Below are 22,712 nucleotides of genomic sequence, written 5' to 3'. Positions count from 1 at the left end.
ATTTCAATGAGGATTGAGTATAAGAGTCATAAAACAGGAATCATGCCTCTGGCAGATGTGATGTTTTTCTACAATTTCATGTTTTGGAGATGTGATAAACAATAACCAACTGGCATTTACTTAAAGAAGCTACAAGACTCCTACTGGAAAGAAACAATGAACAAGATTTATGTCAGGTCTCTGAGCTTGAATGAAGGATGGGCCCAGGAGCATTTGCAAGTGCCTTCATTTTATATACTTTCCTACTAGTCTGACGGATCCCCAGGTTATTGTCAGAGCTAGTCAAAACCGAGACATACTCATCCATGTAGTTGTCTGTTGGCCAAGGGTGGACTTTTTGCATGGCAACAACCACAGCCAGCTGGGTTCTAGAAAAAGTGTATCCGTTGTGATCCATGGGATGAGGGTATAAATTTCTTCTTGTGTCTAAACTTCCAGCATATATTGAGGTCTGGCTGGTAGCTGCATGTCATGGTGTAACCCCAGCCAGCAAGTAAGCATCACACAGCCACTTGCTTACTTCCCTGCCTCAGCAGGATGGAGGAAAGAGAAACAGTAAAAGGGAGAAAACTTGTAGGCTAAGTACAGTTTAATAATTGAAATAAAATATTATAAAAAAAATAAATTGTAATGAAATGGAAAATAACAAATATAAAGATAAATAAAGCCCAAGAAAGACAAGTGATGCAAATGAAAAGAATTGCTCGTCGCCAAGTGACTGCTGCCGGTCCCCAAGCAGCAGCTCCTCAGCCAACCTTGCCTCCAGTTTATATGCTGAGCATGATGCCATATGGTATGGAATATCCCTTTGGTCAGTTGTGGTCAGCTGTCCTGGCTGGGTCACCTCCCACCTTCTTGTGCACCCCCAGCCTCCTCACTGGTGAGGTGTAGTGAGGAGCAGAAAAGGCCTTGTCACTGTGTAAGCACTGCTCAGTAATAATAAAACATTGCTGATTTATCAACACTGTTTCCAGCACAAATCCAAAGCATAGTCCCATACTAGCTACTTTGGAGAAAACTAACTCTACCCTAGCCAAAAACAATTGGGTTTTCTTCCATACCATTTAAGTCATACTAAGGTTTCACACTATTCAATACCTCTTCGTTAGCCACAATTCCTATTAATCATCGTAGAATCATAGAATGTTAAGGAGTTGGAATGGACCTTAAAGATCATCTAGTCCCAGTCCCCCATGCCTCTGGCAGGGACAACTCCCACTAGACCAGGTTGCTTAAGGCCTTATCCAACCTGGGTTCAAACACTGTCAGGGTAGGGGCATCCACAGCCTCCCTGAAAAACCTGTTCCAGTGGATCACCACCCTCACAATAAAAAATTCTTTCTGATATCTAACCTAAATTTCCTTTCTTTCAATTTGTACCCATTACTCCTTGTCCTGTCACTACAGTTCCTGATGAAGAGTCCCTTTCCGGCTTCCCCATAGGCCCCCTTCAGATACTGGAAGGTTGATATGAGGTCTCCATACAACCTTCTCTTCTCCAAGCTGAGTAACCTCAGCTTTCTCAGTCTGTGTTCCTAAGATAGGTGCTTCAATCCTCTTATCAACCTCATGGCCCTCCTCTGGACTTGCTCCAACAATTCCATGTCCTTATGTTGGGGCACCAGAACCATATGCAGTATTGCAGGTGAGGTCTCAGCAGAGTAGAGGGGGAAGAATCATGTTTTTTGACCTGCTGGCTGCCCTCTTTTTGATGCAGCCCAGGACATGGTTGGCTTTCTGTGCTGCAAACACACATTGCCAGCTCATGTTGAGTTTTTCATCAACCATCACCCCTAAGTCCTTCTCTTCAGGGCTGCTCTCAATCACTTCTCCGCCAAACCTGTATGTGTGCCTGGGATTGCCACAGCACAGATGTAGGACCTTTAATACAACACAGAGATATCATTCCCTTAGTCTATTGACCACCCCCATGAAGTGTCTCTAAAAAGTCCTTAAATATCCACAAATATCCACAAAATGTCCAGTAAGTTCATTTAGTCCATGACTTTGGGCTCCATCTGTTCTGGTGGTCACTCAGAACCAGAGAGGTGTTGCGCTGTATGGGCACCAAAGCCAGTTCAGGTTGGGTCACTGCTGCACTGCAACTGCTTCTTGTAAGGCTTCTCCTCCACTGGTTTAGTTGGTAGCTGCTATAGTAATTCCTATAAAATGCAACTCAGGTCATGGGTTACAATAGTTTAAAGGTATATCCATTACACTCTCCACCACTGGCCCCTTTGGGCCAGGTATAGGGTTTAACATTGCAGTGAACTCCTCCCCTTGCTCCTAGCCTGGCTGGCAATGAGAGGTTCCAGCAACAGTAATTCCCATAACATGCAACTCAAATCATGGATTGTTTTCATTGGGGGTTGAATCACATTGAGTTATACATTGGACTCCCACATCTTTCTGCATTACCCACCAATTGCACACAGGTCCTTGAGCAAAAACAGTCCCACAAATAGGTTTACCCTTTCTTGAGGTAGGAATAACCCCAACTCTTAGGTGCAGCGGTTCTAATTGGGCAGGGCTAGGTTGACTGGCAGATCCTCTATGGTTAACTAGGCAACTGTTTTCTGCTAAATGTGTGTCCTAATGCTTGAATGTCCTAGTATCCATTGCTGAGAGTGTAATTTTTAACTGTCCATTTTATTATGAAGTTTTCCTAGAGGCTGGTGCACAACAGGGGATGTGATATAGCCCCTCAATGCCATGCTCCTTGACCCATGTGTCTCTAAGGTTGTTTTGCAAATGAGTCCTGTTGTCTGAGTCAATTCTTTCAAGGCTGCTGTGGGGCCATAAAACCTACTTTTCAGCACCTAGGACAGTATTCCAGCCACTGGCATGAGTCACACAGAATGTTTCCAACTATCTAGTAGTCAGTTCCACTGTTGTAAGCTCCTGGTGGAGTAAGTTTGTGGTAGTGTGATATAATCTGTCAGTCTTCCCAATAGTGATATTTCAGCCTTCAGTCTCTATACCAAAAAGACTTTAGCTGCTTAACTAGTTTGTTTATGGTGCATTTGACCTTCATGGATAACCTGTGCAATGGCATCCATAGTCAAGTCCACCCCTCAATCACAAGCCCATCTATCTGTTGCATCCCTTCCTAAATGTCCTGATGTGTTGTTGGCCCAACAAGTTATAAAAATAGCCCACCCTTATGATCGCAGTCTAGATCCACCCGAGCCACTTCAATTCCAGCAGCCTGGTCCACCTGCTCATCGTTTCAATGTTCTTCAGCGCCCCAGCTCTTGGGTACGTGAGTGTCTTGTGATGTACTTTTACAACCAGATTCTCTACCTGAGCAGCAGTATCTTGTCATAATTTAGCAGCCTGGATGGGTTTGTCTTTGTGCTGTCAGTTGGCCTGCTTCCACTGCTGTAGCCACCCCCACTGAGAACTTGCCACTATCCATGAGTCAGTACAGAGATAAAGTACTGGTCAATTTTCTTGTTCAGCAATGTCTAAAGCCAGCTGAATGGCTTTCATCTCTGCAAACTGATTCACCTTGCCCTTCAGTACTTTTTGTGTCTTGTCATGTAGGACTTGGCCAAAACAGGCATACTGTAGCTATTTTGAAGATAAATTATTGTTTGCCCTTTTAAAAAGTTCTGTATAGTTAGAAAAGGTTCTGAATATAGGTCACTGAATGTGAAAAGTCTTGAAATTTTCCAGTTGTCTTTAAAAAATAGCATTTAATACATGTAACATGCCATGAAGAAGTCTGTACTTAGAAAAATTCATTAAATCTTCACCCAAACTTTGCTGAGAGCTATAAAATATTTTGGAATCTGCACTTGAAGTTTGTGCTATTACAGAAGAATATTGCAATGCAAACATGTTATTTTGTAACTGTTATAGGAAACTCTAAAATAGCTCTTTATCTCTGTTTAGTATCTCAGTGGTATTCAGAAATTTGAAAAGTCTTGATGAGGCTATCTACAACATCAGGTTTGACTTCTACACGTTTTAAAAAATTAAAAGAGCAATTTGATTCAATTATTATTATTAAATGGTAACCACTAAAAGAGGAAGACTTGGAACTGAAACATACCTGTTTAAAAATAAATATTCACACATGCAGGGCTTTACTCTGTTTTCCTTGCCAGTTTAGGCTACACAATTAATCAGTGCTTCTGTTATCTTGATAATCTGTCTGCTTGCTGTTGTAAATAACTTACACATGCTGATGGAGTTGCTGACAGCTATTTAGGTCTTCAGCTTTCAAAAATGCTTTTAATTTTTGCAGCTAATGTACCTCAAAGTCTTTACTGTTTGTTTGTATTTATTTTCTTTAGATTTGTATTTCCAAAGTGTGAATCTCTGTAATAGATTAATTCACCTGAGATTAATGCCACATGTAACCTGTGAAACATCACACCTTGGGCAAGGATATTCACATGGAATTTTCACACTTACACCTGCATGGAGCCAGGAAAATTGGGCTGCAAGGAATTCTGGAGGGAGCAGGTGGGATGGGTTGCATGTCCTTCCCTACCCACAGGTGGTGGAAACTTGACCTGTATCAGAAAAAATCTGGTATTCTGAGTATCCCCTCGCATTCCCAAAATAGGCAACAGTGTGGAGCCACCCCTCAGCAGAACACAAAGCATACCTTTTTGCCACCTCTCTGGAAACACATTAATCTGTGCACTTGTCATCATAAATTTAGTCTGAGAGCCTGGGACCTGTACCCACTTCTGTTGTGTCTGTTCAAGTTTCACCGATAGAACATCTTTCATTTCAAGAGCAGCAAAGAGCTGTTGGGCACATAATTGGTTCCTGCAGCCCCTACACCTTGGCAGGTGTTGTTAACCAGCTTCAGCAGCAAGACCGCTGGATGTACAAAGGCTTGTGATCATGCCATGAGCCACTGGCTGTGCCAGGAATAAAAAAAGAGACTTCCTGACATGCTCTGCTGCAATCTTACCACGATAAAATTCTTCCTCCTGAAATGTTTGGTTTTAGCCCCTGGTGGTAGTTATAAAAGCACGTTAAATACCAGACTTCTCAGCTTGAGACCATCTGTTTCCCTTGCAATCACGTACCACCCCCACACATGGGTTCCTTGTCACCAGTGTTATGGTTTCAGCGGAAGACAAAAAGAAAGATATTTTCCTGTATGATAGTTTAGGCAGAAAAGGGACGAGGGAAACGTGTTCGGGTGGAGGGGGTATGATTATGCTAGAAATAGAGGGGTGTTTCCCCAGGAGTGGAAGGCAACAGGCTTCCAGGGACCCCAGTCATTCAGATCTCCTCTGGCTCTATGCCTTGTGAAGTCTTGTTCCCCTTGACTGGGGCATAGCTTGCTTTATAAATCAGCAGTGTTACATAGTGAGAAAGCTGTCTTTACAAGTGCTCTCACAGCATACCTAGAAATGCTTTTGCCAAATTTGTTACTGGTGAAATGACAGCTGTTGGGTATAAAGGGAGTTTAGACACTTTCTGCACATTAAGTAATTTGAAACTCAAATTCTGTTTATGTAGAAGTTAGATTACTATTAGCTTTCAGTTCAATTTTTTTTTAAGAACTAAATAATGTGCAAAATCTGTAATTCTGACAGGACATTGTAATGAATCATTTTATTTAGCCTTTGCTTACCCCAGAAGAATCAGCAACATCTCTTTTGCTGCTGCAGTTGCTTGGAAGACAGGAACATAATGGAATTAATTCAACTTTCATTTGCTAATGGTATATGGGAGATTTTATCACTTTTCACTGCACCATGGTGGTGATTTACTTTGTGCTTATTTGTGTTTTTTTGGCAATTGTTTCAAAACCTTTACTTTCAAACAGTTTCTTTTATCTGGCTCTTTTGGGGTCTTTCTGTGTATACTATCTAGTTGGCCACATAAATCAAAGGGTGTAGTTGTGAGCTGTGATTTCTGTACCTTTTATCTGTTCTGTCAGTGTCTGTCTGAGAACTACAGCAGTGTTATTAAAAGGAAGAGCTTACTATGACATGAATCAGTCATGTTTTTTTAAGGAGCTTGGTTCAGGCAAGAAGCTGTAGAGTTCGGCTGGAAACTGATGTGAAAGATCTTCTGCCAGAAACAGCTTTGTAGCAACAACGCAACTAGGGCATATTGAAGATATGTACAGAAGGCAAAACCTACAGTCATTTATGAAAATATATATGGAATTTAAATGTAAGAAAGGCTGATTTTCTCAATTTTCTGTTTTATAATTTTTTTTAAAAAATTACGGAATTTCCCCCATAACTTTTTGTTTACTATTGAACATAATTGTTTATCATTAATTACAGTACAGTCTGTTTAAACTGTTCAGCATGCTGCTGTCCTTCACAGCACTTGCAAAATAAATAGTGACCACATACAAATGTCTAATTAAATCACTCTCCATGTCAACTGATACCTCTGAATTTGCTTAAAATGCCTTGCTAGATATAAGAGAGTTTTGTTGATAAGTTACATGAATTGAGGCAGATTGAAAGGTAGTTTTTGTTTCAACTCTTCGCATTTAAAGTTTAGGTTTGATTTGAGGGTTAATAAGTTAGTGACTTGATCTTCATTCTGAAAAGGGAAACAGCTGTACTGGAAACCCAGAGTATCTTTAAGAAATCTTTTGCCATGGATTTGTTCTTTTGATTGATACCTCAGTAGATTTGATTGTCATTAGAATAGAATAATATCTTACTAAATCAAGAGTGGTTTTGTTGTGGGTTTTTTTTTTTCATAAGGAGGAAGAGCAAAATTCTGATTCACATGTAAGCCTAAAAAGCTTATTTAAAGTCATTAGAGAACAATAGTTCCTCAGTTTGCTCTTGTAAAGGCCTCACCCTATTATGCGTTTCTCTTCCCTGAGACAGTTAGGAGAAAAGTATTTAAAAGCTGTTTTGGAAGCTTGGTTCCCTGTTCTTTTCCTGTCGGTCATAATCTACGTATTTCTTATATTTGATAGCAGATCAATTAATTGATGGAGACAAAAATTCATCTGGTGACCTATTGCTTTATTTCCCTATTGCTCTAAGGGCCAAGCTGCAGTCTGTAAGAATTTTTCACCTTAACTCTAGTGGCCAGGATTAAACTCCTTTTTCTAAAAGTCAAAGCTGTATAGTAAGCATCTCACTTCCATGTTTTCCATGGAATTTGATTATTATGATTTACTAATAAAATTGTGTATTATTTCTCATTTTTCTTAGCATTTTTCTCTCACCTGGTCACTTTTTTGAGGTCTCTTCCATGTATTATTTATTCAGCCTCTTTCCTGTGCAATTCTACCATTTTTCCCACATGGTTTTCTTTTCATGTCACTACCCCTGTTCCTTTTTCATTTCCTCCAGAGCAAGGCATCTTATCTGAGTTCTTTCAAATCTGATGAGACAAACTCACCTATTTGTGCTTAGAAGTTTTACATTGTGTTTTCCCGTTCCCAGCTTATCTTTCACAGATTTTATTAATGTGGCCTTGTGTTCTCAGACAAGGTTGAGCATGAAGAAGTTGGTCAAGAATTGAATTGCTTATAGTGAACTAGTTTTGGGGGCCTTTCAAACTGCTTTTGGATTTGTAAATTTGCAAAATGTTCAAGGGATGCCATTAACCTTTGCAAGTCCATGGCAAAAAAATTCAGTTGACTTATTTAGTGCAGAATTTTTCCCCTGGCTCTTGGAATTGAGGAATTCTAGTAGTTTACTCCTTCTTTCTGAATGTCAGCCATATGTCAGTAAAAGTCAGGTTTTGACTGGGACAAACTGTGGGAGGGGGGCTTGAACTTAAAAATTAGATTCTTGAGAGTTTCAAACCACCACAGTAGTAAAACAGCCCTTAGATGCTATTTTATTTATTGGGCAGAAAGGTAGTTTTTTGCAGCAGTGGTTGTGTCAGCTGTAAGCATTACATAATCATGACTTGAGTGTATTTTTTCAGGTTAAAGGTTTTGAAAGTTTAGATTTTCTTAACCTATTCAGTAGTAACTGTGCTTCTAAAATAAATAGCTTTGGGAAATTGTTTTTCTTGGAAGTGTTAAGAAATAAAATCAGAAGACAAAGAAAAACATACACATAGCTCGCTCTGGATTAATGATTTTGGATAGAAATCAAAATTATCTAACACCTGAAAATGCTAGGATATCTATTAAGAAGTCGTACATCAGACTCTGCAATACATACTGCATTCCAGAAATATGTGGTATGAGAACATACATTAACACACTGTCATTTTGACTGAACTGGGATAGTAGAACTTAGCTTGCATCTGAAGCATGGCTCTTCTTTTTCACAACATTTATTTATAAATCACAATTTTTTCAGTCAAAATTAAGTGGCTGTCTGTATTTGGTAGGAACATAAGGTGCTGGATTAGCAAAGCAGGAAATTACATACTCTGCATCATTTTACCTGTGTTTTACAGGCAGGTTTTGGCTATATACTCAAAGATTTTTCAGGTTAATTCCATTTCCCTGTCAGCATTTTGAAAAGCTGGATTCTTTTTTTCTCTCTGTAAAACCTCTTTTGGCTGGACTTCTCCATGTTTGCTTCAAGTTTTGTTTTCTTTCAATGAAAACCTGAATTCTCTGTATAAAGAGCTATCCTTCAGTTTGTGATCTGAAAACATACTTCCCCAGTGATTTTCGTGAGATTGTCTGAAGCTAGGAATAATTGTGTAACTTTCTCACTTCTGGCTCTAAATAAGGATGAAAGGTGATTTCGTTTATGAAGATGTAGAAAGTCTATTCTGAATAGAAGCAACTGTGACTTTAAGTGAAGCCTGTGGTCTTGGTGATCCCCAGCCTCAGGGAGCATTGTTCTTGGGAGACTGCTATCCCCCAGTGGGAAAAAAGACCACAGTCCTGCAAAATATATGAATCCCACTGTGGTGAAGCCATGCCAGGAGCACACAAATGAAGGCTGCATTGTTATATTTGGAATCTCTGCATAATGTAAGCTGAGTGTCATTTTTGTGTCTCAAGTGAGCAAGCTTTTGTCATTTCTCAGTGTGATAGCAACTTTTCCCAGTTCGATCTCCAGGTAAATTGTTGGAAATAAGTCAGTGACGTTTTACCAATGAAGGATTTTGTTTGGATTCATAGACCTCAGGTCCTAAAAAGAGAATATAAATAATGTCTATTAGTATCCTTGCTGACTACTGTGTGGGTTAGGCTTGGGTGGAAGGATATGGCATTTGTGTAATACAACAGCAGGATTGTAAGTACACTATTGCTTCTTATTCTTTCTGTGTGCATAGTTACCATAATGTGTTTTATGTTATCTTTTTTATTTCTTTCTCTTGTAAAGCAAAATCATAAGTATTTACCCCATCAGGTAAAATTCCAATTTATTTTAGCAGTGTTTCTGTATTTTTCTCTTTTCCTCTTTCTTCTTAAATCTCTCTGGGGTTAAAGAGGCGCTGTTAGGAAAGTTGTTGGTGAACTAGTTCCACTATAGCTTTTTTCACTAAAGCTCAGGTTCAGCTTTCATAAGATGATTAAGCTTCCATAACTCAGTTGAAAACTGGCAAAGTGCAGCTTACTTTGTTACTTAAAATGTCTACCTTATGGATGGCAGCAGCATCATTGGTTTTCTTTGATACAGATGAATTTGTTTTCCCAACCTGAGCTCTTTCACCCCGTATGCTTTTGTAACTACCGTCGTTAGCCAGGCCCTTATATAGCACTGGACAAGAACACATTATCACTATATGGTATTTAAATTAAGCAGATTTTGCCTGCCGTAATATTAACCACATGTTACATATGTACTAAAGGGGTTAAGGGAGTGGTTGCAGGCTGGACGTGTCTATGTTGGAATACTTTGACAATCAATTTCAGCTAATGGAAAAAATGCTTTAAAAGTGAGCTGGTTCAGTTCCCACAGTGAACAGAGAGTGGAAACAACATTTAATAAACCTTTCAGAAGTAAATCTTGCAGTTTTTCCTTTCACCACCGTCTGAGGAAGAAATGTCCTCTTTCTTCTCAATGGACAGTATTTATTCCTGCAGTGTATTTGCCGTACGCTCTTAGGTATCAAGAGAAAGCTCTTTATGTTTTTGGACAAAAAAATTTGAAAAATATATTCTGTTCATGTGTCCTCTAAGACTTATGTTTTTTTGACTTTGCACTTTTTTTTTTTTAACAGCAGGTTGACCAAAAATAGCCAACCGTAAGATTCCTTCTCAACTGCCCCTAACTGTCTGGTTCCCAGAAAACTGAAAAAGTTTTAACTATCCGCATCTTGTTTTACGAAGATGGATGCTGCAAATTAAGATCTTTGTTGTACTTGGATTACAGGGGAATGTTGCATCTTCTGATTTAGCTGTGTGCCACATTCATTTTAAAAATTAGGGCACTTAGAAGATTTGACAAACGTAACCTTTTACTTGTGAAAATAATATTTTTTTGTTTTGTTTTGTTTGGAGTTTTGGTGTTTTTTACTTCAGAGTTCTCAGGCAGAGTTGAGGGCTTGCAATAATATTTTTGCTTTGCTAATTAAGACAATTATATACAGATTCAAATTAAGGAAAAGGGGTTTTTTCTATTGATAAACCTCGCTGAAAAAATCCAAAGTTTATTTTTCATTCGAGAATTGGCATAATTTTAAATGCAAGGCATATTTGTTGTGAACCATAAACAGTCTTTACGAAACCTGAAGAAGATTTGTGAAAACAGCCTGTGATAAAAATCACACATGCTTCATAAAACACTACTTGATAGATATCACTTGCACCATTAAGAACTAAACGACAAAGGATGTAATTTCAGTTCTGGCATGCAATATTAATCGAAAGGCTTTAAAGCATCTTGTTGATAGGAACTATGACAAAATGATGTTGAAGAATTACAAAATAGAGACATCTATCTTAATCAGATTTTCAAAGTAAATGCCATAAAATAGAAAGTTATGTTATCTATCTTCACAGGGTCACATATCATATAGAGTATAGCTTTTTAGCTTGTTTATTCTGAAAACATCAGGGAGAAAATATTCTGCCTTTGAAGTAAGTTTGAAGCTCAGTTCATATACTTTTACAAAGTTTTTTGTGACTAGATTAGTAACTGGTGGTTTCTATTTCTGCAGTAAGATTTCTAAGACATTATGGAGAACTGAATTATAAAACAGAGCTGAGAATGCTCAGGTATTATCAAGTATGACATTGTTGAGGGGAAATACTATGCTCAGTGGATGTGAAATAGAAAGGCAATGCTACAAGTGTACCTTTAACGGGAAATATAACACTCCTGTAGACAGCACAACTGAAAAACATTGGTAAAAGTATTTTTTCTTCAGTTCTTAAAGCCTGCATTTTTTGTGCATGACTTGTTTCTTTGTCTTTGTGTGTATCATCATCATGGCTGGGCTTCGCGAACGAAGATTTGGGAAGGGCTCTACCCACATTTGCTACAAGCGCGTTGGTGGCTAAAGAGGCCAATGCGAGATAGACAAGTCCAGTTGCAAAAGGCACAGCAGAAAGACTCCTTGGTTGGTATCAGCAAGACACGATTCTTTCTGCATTCCTCGTGTGTATATTTAACTGGTAAAGAGCAGCATCCTTACAGGGTGTGGGAAATTGTCAACATGTACTTTGTAGTACATCTGGTCTTAGGCAGATAACTTGCTACATGTGAACAATGGGATCATTTTGAGTTTCTCCACAATCCAATAAGTCTTTCCTCCCTTTCTGAGCAGAAGTCTTTATTTCTCTTTAAACAGTAAAAGAATGTTGATATTTAATGGAAAATGTGTCATGTGAATAATAAAATTCAGGTTTTCTTCATTATTTCTACAAAACTTAGGATCATAAGCAAAGCAATGCAATCTTTCAGAGCATATCCTGCATTAAATTCACTGGTAGTTTCTCACTCCTAGGTAGCTTGACAGATTGTTAGACCCTACAGGTAGTGTACTGATGAGACAAACATTGGCCCACTTTGATCAAGCTGCTTGTATGACTTTTTCCCATTTTATATTACAATAGTATACTCACATGCAAGATGCGTATCTTGATCAAAGTGTCCTTGTCACTTCTCATTCTTGTCAATATACATCTAACACAGAAGCACTGAGTGCTTCGAGAAGAAGTCAGCAGCAGTGGCTGTGGGTTAATTCTGTTTCCATCTGTATGTCCATTATTTGTAAACCAAGCACAACAGAATGGTGCAAGCTGACAACAAATCCTAGTGAAAGGACTCTCCTGTGGTGGTAGGCACTGTGTCACCTCATTCCTTGAGTTGAGTGTGTGGTTTGGATCGTTAAAGCAGTTTGCAGAGCAAAACCAATTTGGACATGGATAAGATTAAGCAAATATTTGGGATTAACCACAAAATGGGCACATACAGCAAGATATCTTGGAATACCACTATAGCTTGTAGTAAATGATCAGAAAGGAAACTTTGAGTCTTGCACGCCTTGGCAGAAATAAGTGAAGTGAGGCAGTGCTTCATTCAAAAGACTGATCTGCCTATTTACAAATTAACACGTAAATATACGTGTTTTTTCTGAACTGATAACCTTCTTTATGTTTTCATTAATTCAAGACAGCTTCTCGTGACAGGTGTTCCCAGGGCAGAGACTTCTGGAGTGACTGGTTTTCCTTGCCCGCAGAATCGGTGAAGCCCTGGACGTAGTAGTCCAAGTAGCTTGTCTTACCCCTCTGTAAGCAGGCACTTAAAAAAAAGAGCTCCTTTGGGAGCTCTAGGAATAGTTATGCCATAAATACCCACTCTTTTCAATTTGCAGGGATTTCCAAGATAAATCCCACTTCTGCTTACAGTACTTTGGAGATATGACCATGTGTCAATTAGGTAAAATTTCAAGTCAATCAAAGTGTTTTATTGAGGAAATCAAACCAGTTCTTACGGAAGTTACTTTTGACTGCATGCAATCAAGGGCTAGCAGACCAGGGAGAAGTGACCTGGAAACAAAAAGTTATCTTTTTTGTTACCAGTTTTCTAAAACACTCAGTCTACTCTGGATGCTTACTTATGGTATATATTATGGATATTTCCTTTACCATGGCAGAGACTCTTCTGAAGAGAGAAAAAAAGAAGCAGTCTGACTAGAAAGAGTTAAGACTCTCACAGACATGGATATTGAATTACATTTTGTTCACATTTGAAATGTTTATATTATAATGGAAGACCGCTTTTGTCATGGAAACTCAAAAGTTCACATTAATTATACACTATTAAAAAGCCTAATCCTTATCAAATGGAAATCACCCCTTTTCCCTAGATGAGTAGCTAGTTGACAGGTCAGTGATCTGTCTGTTATAGAAAGGCTATCATGCAAAATATAAAACAAATTACCTTTTTTCATAGATACTTGGTCTGCTTTTCTCCTTCTGAATTAACCCCTCTCCCCCACTTGACCATAGTTATCATAAATGTCTCTCCTTTTCACTTTCATGTATACATTTTTTCTGTGTTCTTTCATATGCTATTCAAATTCTTTAACAATTAAATGATAAAATTAATTAAATGTAAATTACTTTTTGAAAAAAAAAAGAGAAAAGGGTTTTGTGAAAGGCTACAGAGTTGTATATAATTTACCTCTGCAATTAAAATGGCTGCTTTGCTTCAGTGTGGTTCCCTAGGGTAAATAACAATTTCAAAATGTTTTGAAAAAATCATGTAACTGTAGCAAGACAGCTTTCTACCCGATTTCTTGTGACTTTTCTGAGTTCTGTACATATGTTCACATGCATAATTATCTGATGCTGACGTATGGAGCACATGCCTCAAAAATGTGGGATTTGTTTGTTGCACCTGAAGAACTTGAACACACAGGCTAGTTGCTGGGCCAACTTACATTTGCTTCTTGCTGCAGAAATCTTCTCTTTAAGATTAATGGGATTGCTCTACAGTCATTAAGGTCTAGACCGAACAAGACCGTTTTAATTAAAACTTACCATTTTTAGAGATAAGCCCACCTGTACCCATACCTTATTTTTGGTGTAAATTAGACATTCCCATTTAGATTAAATCAATTACGATGGCATTTAAAATCCAATTTAAAGCAAAGCAACTGTACCTTTCTGCAGTAGTTTTAAAGTATTTCAACACAATTGCACTTTATCACATTTGAATGCTCTTTCTTCTTGTTGTGAGGGCCCTGGCCAAGTCCCAGGGCTGCTGATCTTTTCACTAACCAAGGGAAGAACTGTTTCCTGTAGGATTCCCATTTTCCAACAACCTGGTTGATAAAGAGGAAGAAGGAGTTACAGGCTCTGAGGAGGACACTACAGGAGTAATGTCCAGTGCTGCAGAGCTCATGAAGTATCTATCCATCTGTGTCATGAAACTCCTACTATGCTTATCAACTCCTTAAGTATGAAAAGCAAAAAAACAGTACTTTTCTGGCTGTGATGCTGATTTCTCAGGAGAGCTGTGTGAATCACTTAACATATATGCCTCAGTTTCCCTGCATATGCAGTGAGAATAGTTTCAGTATCACAGGGATGTTGAGAGGCTCATAGCATAAAACCAACAGCTTTGTGTGAAAGTTACAGTAATACTGAAAGCTGTTCTTTAGCTATTAACTCCTTAAAAGAGGAGTGAAAAAAGGGAATTTGGCTCCAGCTTAAGAACAGCATTCAAAACGTGACTATTGTCATGATGATTTTATCTTCCTCACAAATCAGTGGTGCAACAATGAAGTTTCTGTTAAAAATTGCGTGGCAATCAGAAAAACTGTGGAGTGGGAAAATCTGGCAGGTTGAAGAAAAGATTGGAAGAGCAGTCCTCAGCTATGTCACATTCAGAATGACAGTGTAGGACTGAGGAAATGTAGAGAAATATAGATTTTAACTCTATTGATGTATGGAAGATCTAACTTTTAAGCACAGTTGTACCCATAGCTCTTGCACAGTTAGAAAAGAAATAAATTATTCCAGATTTTTCAGGCTTTTTTGATTTTGTGGAAGCTGGTTATTCCCTGCCAGTTGAAGCCACCCTCAGACACTAGAAAATGTCACCTGGCAGCATCCAATGGAGAGAGACAGTGGGCTTTGAGGACATGTGATTTTTGCCAAATTGCACTTGCTATGGTCTTCTGGATCCCTTCTAGCCTCTCTTAATTTATTTTATATGTTCCTCTGTATGTTCAATGTCAGTAATGTTATAGCAGAAGGGCCTTGTAGGTTCATAGTAAATTTCTGTGGGAGTAATATAAATCCCCAATAGTTGCCTGAGTAGCTGACTTATGGTCTGGGTAATACAGTTTCACTCTTCCAGCGTATTATGAGTGCACTTACTAGATCTATGCATTTACTCAGGCACTGCATAAATATCCTTCACAGAAAGATATCCATCTTCCTCACTGGTAGGTGGGAAGGTCTGCTGTCTACCTGAGGCAAGCCTACAGACCCAGCATAGTCCCCTTACTTACACCCTCATTTGGGCAAGAGAACAATGTTAACTAATCCTCTGCTTTGGTCTTTACCAGAGGATAGTGCACTGAAATTTAGCACTGAAAATTATAGACTGAAAAACTGATTGTCAGCTGAGATTGTAAATGAGAAGTTAATGAAGAAGTAGGATGTGAGAATAACATTTCAGCCAGTAGGAGTTGCAGAGGAGGAAGATTTTGCACTGATCATGGCAATGCTGTCCAAGCAGGCTAGGCACTTAGGAGTCAAAAAGGGGAATAACAAAGAAAATTCAAATCCTGAGAACAATTTAGATTAATTTATTTGATTAAAAATAATGTGAATTACTTAATTCAACGTGTAATTTTCCTCTTGTGTGATTAATCATTTGTACATATACATTTACATATACACATGTGTAAATATTTGCATAGACACATGTGCACATATCTATATTTTTATACATGCATACACCTGTATATTATAAAATGTAAGGCCTCTTTTTACTCTACACCAGCAGATAAATAGCTTGTAATCTAAATCACATAAAATTTTAAGTGGACATGGGGAAAATTCTTTGCAAATGTTGGTCTGTTAACTTTCCTCTAGCTGGCTTGTTGAAATTTGGCTTAAAGGCCTTGATAGTGATTGTAATCATATACAGGGACACCATTTTTTGTGGTGTTGGTGAAGATAAAGTTGATCGGTTGTATCCTACCTGAAAGGTAATTTTTCTTTAACATGTTAGGGATTTGGTGTTGAAAACCTTAATGGCAATGTAAATGCAGTCATTCTTTTTGTAAGAGATTCAGCATTGCCGTTGTTTGTGACACAAGTCATGTTGACCATGCAAGATCACTGGAAAAGAGAATGGCGTTCTCAGAAAGAAAATTCTTTCAAAGACAGGGGTTTTTTTTTGAGCTTAGCATGTCTATTCCTTAACATTCTCAATTTGTCTTATGTTCACAACCTGGGCAATTACTCACAGTTAAGTGCATTTTATAGTAGTCACCTGTAAGTTATTGGAAACATCTGTTTCAACAGAAATACTGTTCCTGTGTTCTGTGTACCAAGGTATTATTATTGAGTTTATAACAATTTGCAGTTATAACCAGTTCCAAACAGGGAATTGCTTATGAAAATCAAACAACTAATTTAAAGACTACCTGAAAGCATCTACACTATAAGCAAAGTGTATTTTCTGCTTTGCGTTACACTTGCATTTGTTTTATTAAGTGTGTTCTGCTACATTAGTTTAGGAAATAGGCTGCAATTTGAATTCCATATTGTTAAGTGTTACATGTATAAGTGTCATCAGTCATTGCTAAATCACGATAAATTAAGTGTCTAGAGGTTTCCTTAATTTTTTGTGCATTGTATTGTATGGCAAGGTTTGTCTTCTATTTATCACTTATTTACCACTGATTTTACAGAACAGATTGTTAAAACCTAATATTGATGGAGGTATTTGATTGCGGGTTTTGCTGTTTGTAGATTTTGGTTTTAAGCTTTATGGGCATTGTGTGCTTTGGTTAAGTCAAATCATATTTCCTTTTGTTTTGATGGCCTGACTCTCTTATCACCTGTGACTTCCTCCAAACTGTAGTTATATTGCATAGTGTGAAATTGGAAAATCTGTTCTGTGTGTGTTCTAATGGATGTGACGGTCATTAAGTATATGAGTCTTCTGACGTTGTAATCAGATGTGAGTCAGTCTGTTAAATATCCATGAAGCAACATCTGCTTCACAGAGTGACCTTCTGCTAAAGAATATTTAGCATCTATTAGCAGATCATAGTGCAGCTCTGTCTTATTTGAAATGCACTAAACTAGAGTAGTCTACTGCTGTTTAGCAACTAGCTTGTAATAATTTATTGCAGTTAAATAAAGCTTAAAAAACTCCATTAAATAATTATAGGGATTATATGCATCTTGAAAACCTTTGTGTTCTACTGAAATTGCCCATTTAATTTCAGGGTTGGTTTGTTAAAAAAAGCTGAAGTCTAAAGGCACATTAGGGGATCTGTCAGATGCTATTTTCTGTAGGTGTTAATAAAACCAGATTAAAAAAAAAAACCTGAAACAAATTAAAACCAAAAGCAATTTTACCATCTGTTGTATATTAATTAGGACTTGGTGTATCAAGGGTAAACTTGCTCTTGGAGAATGTCACCGAATGTCTGCTAATAGAATAATATGCAAATATATTAGATGATAGGATTATGTTGAATTTCTCATTCTGTTTGGTTGTAGCAAATGCTGAGATGTTTTTAACAAACTTTAATTTTCTTTCTTCTTAGAACAACCTCCAAATAACCAAGGCCAGTCGACTCTGCAGCCTTTACCACCTTCTCACAAGCAACATTCAGCACAGCATCACCCATCCATCACCTCACTTAACAGAAACTCACTGACAAATAGGAGGAATCAGAGTCCGGCCCCGCCGGCTGCTTTGCCCGCCGAGCTGCAAACCACACCTGAGTCAGTCCAGCTGCAGGACAGCTGGGTCCTTGGCAGTAATGCACCACTGGAAAGCAGGTAATTACTTAGGTACTACTACAGACTGTGGCACTTCTAAAGAAAACATCTAACTTAATGAAAGTTGACCAGCAGCTAAACTTCCCTTCATTCAGCAAACAAAACTGAAAACTTTTCAGTACTAAAAAATCTGTCCTCTCTCTAAAATCCACAGTGACTTTCTTCTCCCTTACCATACCTAGTGCAGAGTAATTGGACTCAGAGAGTATATTAATTTTTCCAGACATGCATTTTCCTTCCTGTTCATAATCTGTGACTTTTGACTGTTGAAAGAAATTTCTTTTCTTGCTTGCCAGATATGTTATGTGTCAAATGTACACTGTCATACAGATCAGATGTCAAGGAACTTTCAGTAATACTTTGTAACTCCTATGGTTGGTACCTTTAAAGACATACTTATGTCAGGCTAGATATTTTTTTACAGATGCCTAGGATACGATGAGACAAAAGAACTCAGTTCTGGTGTAATGATAAATTTGTCCTCCCTCTTGATAACTGGCTCTAGGAAAGAAGCAGCTAATACAAAGGGTAACACTAGCTTCTTTAGATGCAGAATGATGTATGATGCAGAATGACCAATAAAAACATGTATAGGAATGATCTATAAAAAATGTATACTGGCACAGAGCTGAATTTGCCTACAGTGATTAATTAGTACTCATGTAACAATCAGCACTCATTTTTTATTAACAAAAGCCATAATATTCCAATTTAGTCATCAAACTGAGCATTTATTACTATATTGAAGTTGACAGTAATTCTTGAAAATATTTGTGAAATCCATTCAATTTATTCTTTGAATCCTTTTAAATTATGTTTTGTTGATTTTGACTATTTTAAAACGTACACAACCTTAAGATTCTCTTTTAGATAGTTTTTGTCCCCATGAGCGTTTCAGGCAACTCCTCTGTCAGGCTGTTGGGAATGGCTATTCATTTTCTTAGTTTTCTTGGGCCCTCCTGTATTGCTTATGAGTCATAGACACTGTGGAGTAGCATTCTGCTGAAGAGATTTCACCATCATACTCAAAAAGTTTAGTACATAAAGAAAGAATTTTCTTACAGAACAAGTTTGTAGTGGAAAAAAGATGTTTGATGTTTTCCTTATGCTAATTAATCTTAGATAGACCAGTAATGTCTTCAGTGCTTGCTTCTATTGTCATATATGTGTTTATTGTGTTTATAAAGACATAGGACTTGAATGAGAATGCCACTTCTAACTTAGAGCAAATATTTTTTGCAGAGTAAAGTCTTTTCATCTTTTAAATGTTCCTGATGAAAAGCTGAGCATATTTGAGTGTTTGAGTTTTTTAACACTTGTGAATAAACTGAAATGTAAAAATTTCACATAAAAACTGACAGAACCCTGCTACTAGTGTTTCCTATAGTCTCAATTGGTTGGAACTCTGGAGGTGAAGAAGCCATCTTGTTTGTCATTGACTTTTCCTTTTTTGGTTATAGTTCCCTACTGAGTGTGATTTTTAGGCTCAGTTTCAACTACGTTAACAACTTTGTAATAGGTCTCTTCCTTCATTCTTTTCTTAGCCTACACATTTATTTACTCTTTGACAATATTTTAGCTTATGCTCATAATCAGCTTTTTTTTTTCTCCCTCTCCTTTTTTTTAATCCGTCTTATATGATGGCCATTTAGAGGTGCAGAATGTGAATGTCAGCATATATACACAGCACAGTTGTCTTTCTGTCTCTATAGGCTCATACTGGTGATGGGTGGCGTAAAAATGACACACAGCTCCCAGTCATCTATAGCTGGGTAGTGAATTGGCTGGCTTTGTGTATGTGCATGTAGGTGAGAGGGATGTATTTGCAAAGCCTGAGGATGGTTTTAGTCCCTGTCATTCTGCAGTAGTAATGGAAGTGACTTTGAAATATGTATTTCATAATATTGGATTCAGTTGTGTATTAAATAGAATATACTCCAGTTTGGCTCTATTAACAAGAGTTAATACTTTTGTGTAAAGCATTGCTGTTACTAGCAAAATAGATGAACTGCGAGGTAACAGATCAATGATGTCCAACAGAAATTCCAATTTATAATTTATTAAATATAAAAAGACTCTTTGCTTAAAATTTTATGAGGACCTAAAACTGTAACATGGATTATGTAAATGCTTCTTTCATCTTTGATGCTGTCTTTAAATGACAGTGATGTTACTGAGCAGTGGCAGAAATTATCTTCCCTCTGTTTGGGCTCGGTAACATCTACATTAAAAAACAAGCAAGACAGTAAGAAAGTATTTCCTGCAGACTGCAGGACCTTTTTATTGGACATTTAATGATCTCTACTATTTGACTGTTCCCGAACCTGCTGTTAAGTTAGATTCAGCTATAGAAGCAATATATCTACTATAGAAGCCAGCACTAGAGAACAATATGAACTTTTGAAGAAATCAAAAAACTTTGCATTTTGTTCTTTGAATTACTGATTGGACAGCTGAAGTCATGCAAATATATGACTACTCATCATGTGTCTGAAGATGATAAGCTATGATTTAGTAATTACATATTAGAAGGTTTTTTATTATCATTGATCTTTAAGTTTTTATTTTATTACTAAAACTACTTGTTTTAGTAATGATTTCTTGAACATTAGTTACATTCTCGGCTTTGAGTTCTAGTAGGATCTAAATTACTGATATTTAAAAATATTTAGTAAATCCCTTCTTTAAATGCTTTCTCTTAAATATTTGAATGTGCAGAATTTTTCTACTGCACAATCAGTTATGAATGTTAGAGGTGCACAGAGAAAAACTGTGTTAGAACTTGTAAATTTTTAGATAAAAATAAGCATCTCTTAAAGCATTTCTTGGGTGATATCTCATTAATTTTAGGCACTGAGCGTCTAAGGTCAGTTTGTTGGCAAGGGGAAATTTACATATTCCAGTCAAGGGGTAAATCTCTGAGAATATAATATAACTTTATTCAGAATCTGTGCTAAGATGTCAGTGAATCAAAGAAAAGCTTTGCTTCTCCTTACTTGATTTGCTGTATAAAGTACCTCCTGTTTTAAAAGATGGCTGCATTTTGTATGACGGACTGTGAATTTTTTGTAGAAACTAGCCAAGAAACTAAAATGTTTTTCCTAGTTTGTGCTGGTACTGCTTAGTCTTCTCTTACCGCTTGAAGTAGAGTGGGTAGGACCATTACTATATCCAGTTACTTATCTACTAATTTTACCAAGAAGAAAGAGGGAATTGGTTGAAGAAATACTTAAAGGCTGGAAAATATCGTAGCATTTTGAGGGATTTAGTTAAACTACTAGAATACCTCAAAATGGTACAGAGAAAACGATTCCTGGAGTTGTGTTACTTTAAAATTGTTTTGCAAGCTTGATTCAAACTTCATTTTAGAATGTGAAGATCTTAGAAACTCCCTAAAGTGTGATGAACATACCCATATGTCTTTATTGGGGTGGATTGCCAATGAAGCTAGTGCCTTCGATATTGATTAAGGTGTGAAAGGGGTGTTGATAGTTTCCAGGGAAGTTTTAAATCAATTTGGGTCGAGGCTGATTGATTGTCTGCAAAAGCACAGGGTTGCTGGAGGTTAAAGTCTGCTCAAAGCAGCTATTTTACACATTCCACCCACTAAAACAGTGCCTCGTTTAATGAAATTCAAAATTGTTCTGTTTTGTAAGTCTTCCAGGTTTTCACACATGGACTTGATTAGACATGTTACTTCTACTGAGAAGGTGCATGGTACAAAATGAAGGAGAAACTGGGGTTGTAATTCAAGTCCTGCTCTTCTGAAGACCCCGTTTATCACTGTGGGCATGTCGCATTGCTGGTCTGCAAGTTGAGGAAACAGGACTCTGCTTAGATTGCTGACAGCATGAATGCATTTTTAAAGATTGACATGCCATAATTATGGGATCAGTATATACACATGTTAGACACATTCATTAAATCAAAGAACCAATAGTGTTTTCAAAGACTAAAGTCGAATAAAAAAGTTCTGTTTTCTTCTGACATTCTCTTACAGTCGGGTTCTCACTGAGCATCTGTTTGAATCCTAAAACACTGAGTCCATATGTTTATAAGCTTCCTTTGGTGTCAATAGTGTCTTACTTTAGATTTTTGCTTGATCTCTCTGGCATCTTTCCTGCTCAAATATCCCTTGCTGTCACCATGAGTACTTGCAATTTGATCATGCTGTGTATTTTCTGCCCTGGCTCTTAGGCAAGCACCGCTAGTCCAGAATTCAGTAGTATTTGCACAATATTCCTTGAGTTTATCATTCCCCTCTTTAGAGATACACAGTCATTGGAGTAAGAATGGATGCAAATATTTTTTTCCCATGTTAATCATTCTGTGTTTTAAATAGGAAAAGAGAAATATGCAGTTCTAAACAAAATAATAGTTCATAACCTTGTTTCTCCACCCTCTTTTTCTCACCATTCTGTGAGAGAACAAGAGCCTCTGGTCCTTTCTTTCCCTCCCCTGCTGCTGTGCATTGTTGTTTGCAGAACATGAGATCTCCATTCACTCTGGTAGCCAACCCTGTGCACATTTCTGGCTGTCTGACTGTGCCAAGGAGCCAGCAAGAGAATGGCTTTTTAGTCTCAGTTCATTTTCATTACTTCATCTCTGGTCCAGCCTTGTCAAGTAAACAACATCCCCCACTATGCACTGTTCAGTCCTTAAGGCTGTCTTGCCACAGGCAGCAGCCACGAATTTTATCCAAGGACTTGCACATAAATAAGGGATCAACAAAGGGTAATGACTACCCAGTGGTAGTCTTCAGGTTACAATCCAGCATATATAGTTCAGAGGACAGCCTGGAAGGCACGAGTCCCACATTATGTTTTGCACATCCATGGAAAAAGAAAGT

The 22,712-nt window shown here is 37.6% G+C and overlaps 1 protein-coding gene across 8 annotated transcripts in view; it reads left to right on the top strand.

The window, feature by feature from the left end:
- TENM3 (teneurin transmembrane protein 3) overlaps positions 1-22,712 on the top strand; it is a 1,265,035-nt gene that overhangs the window by 1,110,178 nt on the left and 132,145 nt on the right. For all 8 annotated transcript variants that reach the window (XM_039388717.1, XM_039388716.1, XM_039388715.1 and 5 more), the window contains one exon: positions 17,626-17,863. In XM_039388717.1, the coding sequence (XP_039244651.1) occupies positions 17,626-17,863 (238 nt within the window). The remainder of the gene's footprint in view (positions 1-17,625; positions 17,864-22,712) is intronic.

This window comes from Pipra filicauda, unplaced genomic scaffold (genome assembly GCF_003945595.2).
Source record: "Pipra filicauda isolate LSUMZ 115617 unplaced genomic scaffold, ASM394559v2 scaffold67_size6003252_pilon, whole genome shotgun sequence".
NCBI lineage: Eukaryota > Metazoa > Chordata > Aves > Passeriformes > Pipridae > Pipra > Pipra filicauda.
Note: the sequence above shows the minus strand (reverse complement) of the source record. Positions and strands in the feature narration are given on the sequence as shown.